This window comes from Atta colombica, unplaced genomic scaffold (assembly GCF_001594045.1).
Source record: "Atta colombica isolate Treedump-2 unplaced genomic scaffold, Acol1.0 scaffold338, whole genome shotgun sequence".
Taxonomy (NCBI): domain Eukaryota; kingdom Metazoa; phylum Arthropoda; class Insecta; order Hymenoptera; family Formicidae; genus Atta; species Atta colombica.
In genome coordinates, this window is record NW_017259446.1 from 1 (window position 1) to 5,750 (window position 5,750).

The following is a 5,750-nucleotide window of genomic DNA, read 5'->3' on the forward strand; positions in this document are numbered from 1 at the left end:
TACAATATTCTTGAAATGTTACATTTAATATTTTAAAAATATATCTAAAATATTACTTATTATCTTATTAAAACTTATTATTGCAAATACTTATACTTATTATCAAATAATGTATGCGCTTATAGGAGTGTTACGACAATTCTTGTGCTCAGACCCACAAACACGCACGGCGACGATATATATTAATATCTCTTCCTTCATTCTTTTTCTTTAATATTCTTGTAATAAGAGTAATTTTTTTATTGGTTCTCAAAATTAAAACTGACACTTGATATTCATCAAATATTTATTAATTTGATTGAACAATATTAATTTGACCATATGGTTCTTTTTGTCGCTAAAACAGCCGGTTTGAGTGGCTCGTGAAATTGTACCTTGAAGGGTGACATTTTTTTTGGATAGAGAAGGAAAAAGTGAAATGGAACAGTAATGGAAAGGAAACAGCATGAAGAATTAATCAATCGTAAGGAATGATTATGAAAAAGAGAGACAGGATTATTCTAATTGGATAACTCCGCATCGCATTTTTTTTACGTCCATTCTTTGTCTGCATAGCTCTTATTTTAAAACTCTCTTATTTCATCGCATGGTACTGTACTCCATGATAGAGTACTAAAAATCCTTACAGGAGACTTTTAAGAAGAAGAAAAGACCGTCTTAAGATGCTAATACTGTTCTATGATTGGCTTATGATATGTTAAGTTGAATACTGTATTTAAGACAATTTTAAATATAAGAAGAACTATGAATACCAGCCCTAATATTCTATATGCTTATGATTATATGATATATTTACTCGATCATATTTTGAGCAATATATTTTAAAATATTAAAAAATATGTCTTTGCGATTGATTTAATTTTTGGATTTTAAATACCTATAATATATAAGAACGGACTATAATAATAAATACCAGCTTTAAAATATTTTCGAATTTATAACATATATAAAAAAGATACCGTATACTATTTTGAATTTCTCAACATTTCTGGAAAGTATTCCAATTCGTACAAAAAATTTGAGAAATTTTTTAAAAAGTTATAAAATTATAAAGAATTTATGAAAAATTCTAAAATTTATATAGAAATCCTTATATAGAGAATGAATTCGTCGAGTCTGTCACGTGGTCGATGACGTACGTTTATACATGCGCATAAAGCACTATTCTGTCGTTCTGATTGTGAGGAAGTAAGAACTTATCTTCTAGTGGCTCCAGTATTGCGCGTGGTCTGTCAATTAGCGAGATCTGACGATCTCGCATGGCTTTTGCCGACGTCATTTTACTGTGATGCTCATCGAGTTGCAATGTCCCTCTTCGTACAGTTCAGCATCATATTATTTGGCGTGCTCTCCTTAATTCTGATTGTGCCGCCGACCAATGGTTTCTCTTACGAAAATCTGCCCGCGGTCGCGATGGATTACAAGGTGCACGTTGACGCCGGCAAGGAGGACTGCTACTTCCAATATGTAAATCCGGGCGCGACATTTTACGTCAGCTTTCAGGTATCATCGGTTTGGATGTCTTTCAACGGCGAACTGTGGTGAACCGTTTTGGATGATGAGAAATTGGATTGGATGAGAATTGGATTGAGTATTGGAATGCGACTCGCTTGGTTGACCATATGGTTGCGTGAAGTTGGAAACAACTTCAACTCAAAAAACTTTTACTCAAAATATCTTCCTCTATATAATTCGGAGAGGAGCATACTTACGAGCATTTTGCTCTGATAGTTCATGCACGTTCGCAAATTTCATGATTCCATCACGCTGTGAAAAACGTGATTTTGTTTTGTTTTCCAGGAGATGTATATCTGTAAGAAGAGTACAACTTTCACTTTTTCTTGACTATTCGGGGATCATTTTATTTTTACATTTTCTTATGTATTTTTCTTCATAGAAATCGATAATAATTATTGCAATGACTCAAAAAAAATTGGTACTTGAAATAAAAAATAAAATCTTTATTCAACAATTGCTATGAAACCACTGTCAGTATAAAAATTAATTTAAAGTTATTGATCCAACTATAAATATATTTGTAATATAATATATTTTTTGTGTAAAATTTTTAAATGATTGAAGTGTAACTGACAGCTATTTCATAACAATGTAAATAAGAATTTTATTAACTTTATTTCAATATACCAATCTTTCCTTGAGTGTAGTGTCATAATAATAATTTTTGATTTCCATGAAAAAAAAAATACATAAGAAAATGTAGAACTAAAATGATCCCTGAAATATCATCAGTCATTAAAAAGTATCCTTTTGTAATTTTGTAAGACCTTGAAATTGGTAATCTTGATTGTATGCAAATAATTATTTTATGTCTGACTTACAAACTTTTTAAGAATTTTTTATTAAAAATTATATTTAAAAGACTTTAGTAACAGAGTAAATAGATTATAAGAAAAAGCATGTTGCATAGATACAATGTTGGAATAATAGAAAATAATTGATATATGACTATATCAATATTATATTGATTCAAGCAAATTGTTTTAATTGTAGGTCTTGCGTGGTGGAGATGGTAAAGCTGGTTTCGCAGTAAGAAATCCAGAAGGAGTCATAGTTTATCCTTATCAATGGCGCCCTAACGCTGACTATCAAGATCAATCATTAAATGGTGGTTATTATAGTGTATGCATTGATAATCAGTTTTCAAGATTTGCTGCAAAATTAATCAATCTGTACATCACAGTGATTAGGTAAGATAACTAATTTAACAAAAATATATGTTGTGTCAGAAAAATAGAGACACACTAAAGCATATCTATTATTTTCACACAATCTACTAGTCATAATCATAGTCTGAGATAGAGTGAATAAATAGAAACTTTAATTGTTGTTCTAGGTATGATAAGTGGCAGAAATATACACAGGAATTGGAAGAACTGAATCTTTCTGTCGAGAACTTTACGGTATTACAAATTAATTTATATATTAGTATATATGTATAATGTAATACGTATTACTAATAAATATATGTATACATAATATTTCTTGAGGCTTCCATGGGTGCTTTCTATAAAGGTTATGCATTTCGCGAGTTTCTTCCGGGGGCAGATTCATTCTTGAAATGCCAACATTTCGTGAACCTTGCAGTCCATTTCATTAGAGATCCTACTCCTCGTCCTGAGTGAAGTGGATTGCAAGGTTCACGAAACGTTAGCATTCCAAGAATGGATCTAGATACGGAGGAAACTGCGAAATTTTTATAAACGCATAATTTTTATATATGTATACATGTTATATATATTGTGTATATTATATAATGTACAATTAAAAATATATAATACATTATATATTATATTATTGTATTATTATCATTATCTTTCTCTCTTTCAGAGTACAATCGTGAATGTGGAGAAAAACATTAATGAAATGCTTCATACTCAACATTGGAGCAGAAGCAGAGAAGCAAGAGATTTGAATCTACTGTTGGACAATAATTCTTATGTGCAAACATGGTCGATCGCGCAAGTAGCTGTCATTACATTGACGACTATGATCCAAGTGTATTTCGTCAGAAAATTGTTCGACGTGAAACCGTCTGGACATTCCAAGACACGCATTTAATACTGATGTATCGCAGTCAATTGTTTGCTCGATAAGAATACCGTTCAATACATGTTGTGATAAGTCTATCAATTGATCAATATCGTAATCAGTTTAGAGATAATGGCATAAATTATAACGTATAAGCAACTTGATTAATAAATTTTTAATTATTTTGAATATTAAATATTTTGAATACTTTATTCATTATTGATTGATATGTTTATATGTTATTTTTATGCCATTGTGAAAATTCATGTGCAATGATTTTTTAGAGACTGTCTGAACGTCAAAAATATGATGAGATACAAGAAATTCAAAAATTTTCTGGATATATATTTTTTTATGAGTAAATATATTTGATCTTATAAATATATTTGGACGAACATCAATCTCAAATAAATGAAAACAAACTTCTAATTCGCAAAAATGTAATGAAAAATTCATGTTGATATTTTGTATCGACATCGATTTTCTTTCTATCGAAGTATATATATTATTTATATCAATATATGTCAAATGCACTGTTTTTTTATAGTATTTAGAAAATTCTACATAATAATTGCAGAATATTTCTTTCATTATTATTTAAAATAATAAAAATCTTATGATATATTCATAAGTAAAAAACACCTTTTATACAAGGTGATTCATTTTAATCTTAATAGACAAATATCTTGTACAAACGTAATTTTATCAGAGACATTTTAAATAAAAATTATATGACATTAAATTATAGAGGATAAGAATAAAACTTTTATTGGAAATGTTTTTCGATAAAATGAAATATTTGCCTAAGATTAGAATGAACACTCTGTATATTATATAAGACTGTATTATACATTTATAAAAACTGCATTTTTAACATTCATCACAAACTGTCTTTTATTCACTTTTGTTTTCAACTTTTTTAATTTTAAACATTTTCATACTTCAAGTCAAAGATATTTAAGAATAAAGAAATATATGAAATAACGTTTATATTGTATTTGTATAAAAATAATAAATGACTCATACTTTTGTTACAACATTCTATTTTTCCTTTCTCCACGTCTTTATATACAATATACATGTAAAATATAAAATATATCATTATCTCTCGTGTCAGCTTTTTGTAGCTCCAGTCTACTATAATAAGGCCCAGTTGCACCAATATTATTTTAATTTTAAGCGAGGCTTAAAATTCTCTTGGTTCCTGTCTCTTTTCGGTTTAAAAATAAGATAGAGAGAATTTAAAGTTTCGCTTAAAATCAAAGTAACATTGATGCAACTGGGCCTAAAAGATTTTTAAAAATTGTTTTTCACTTTGACGATTGATGTTACATTGGCACATAAGTCGAGGTATTTCTCCTACAATCGCGCTAGAAAATTAATCACGTATAACTTACGAACATGCCTCTTCGCGCGTACTCTCTAAAGAGAGAAAAGAAACTTTTGAGTCGAACGTACACACACACGCATAAATGTCCTATCTGTATGCACAAACACTAGTCTGCACTGAAGACAATTGAAATGTGGCAGCAAGCATGTCCCTGTCTCGCCGCTCGGCGAGAAAGAGAATTCTATTGAATTGCAAATTTAAGCTATTCTAATTCAAAAACGCATTGCTAAATCTCTCCATTTTTTTTATAAGGTTCCTATAATATTTCTACATTACATATTTATTTTTCAAAAAAATCTGTAGAAACTCAATTTCTCGGAGAAATACCTTAATTGAAATATTCAATACTGAAATAGCATAGAACTGTATATATAACAAATAATTTATTAATGATCACAATATCTGAGTGATTCGAACTCAGATCACATTTTAATTTCGTCAATGAATCCCCTAATTCCCTTGTCTTGCTCTTCTTTGCTGTATTACACTGTTGCTGAGTGCTAAAAGACGATGTCGTTGCTTCAAATTTCTTGCGCGCACGTGTTCCGATGCAACCTCCTTCGTGTGATTTGCCGGAAACCATCCTTGCTCGCCGTCTAATAATTTTTCACCATGATACCAGCCATCTGCCATTTTCCTCAATACGTTTATTACGTCTCCTAGAGAACAATATTTGAAAATTCGTCTAGAATCATGATTTTTTTCATTTATAACATATTTTAATAGATATATATAATATATATATAATTATTGAATTATTGAGCACTATAAAAGAAAACATTTTTTGAAGAATTAAATTTTGTGAGAAAAA

At 29.4% G+C, this 5,750-nt stretch overlaps 2 protein-coding genes across 3 annotated transcripts in view; one reads left to right on the forward strand and one right to left on the reverse strand.

Moving 5' to 3' along the window:
• Nucleotides 1-1,188: 1,188 nt before the first annotated feature.
• Nucleotides 1,189-3,701, forward strand: LOC108690623 (transmembrane emp24 domain-containing protein 5-like). The gene is made up of 4 exons (XM_018198008.1): nt 1,189-1,503; nt 2,512-2,708; nt 2,855-2,921; nt 3,349-3,701. The coding sequence occupies exons 1-4, from the start codon at nt 1,306-1,308 to the stop codon at nt 3,577-3,579; spliced, it is 693 nt and encodes a 230-aa protein (XP_018053497.1). The 5' UTR covers nt 1,189-1,305; the 3' UTR covers nt 3,580-3,701.
• Nucleotides 3,702-4,589: 888 nt separating this feature from the next.
• The window catches only part of LOC108690625, a 23,583-nt gene continuing 22,422 nt past the window's right edge, over nt 4,590-5,750 (reverse strand). For both annotated transcript variants that reach the window (XM_018198010.1, XM_018198011.1), the window contains exon 15: nt 4,590-5,598. In XM_018198010.1, coding sequence (XP_018053499.1) covers nt 5,390-5,598 — 209 coding nt within the window. In that variant the 3' untranslated portion in view covers nt 4,590-5,389. The remainder of the gene's footprint in view (nt 5,599-5,750) is intronic.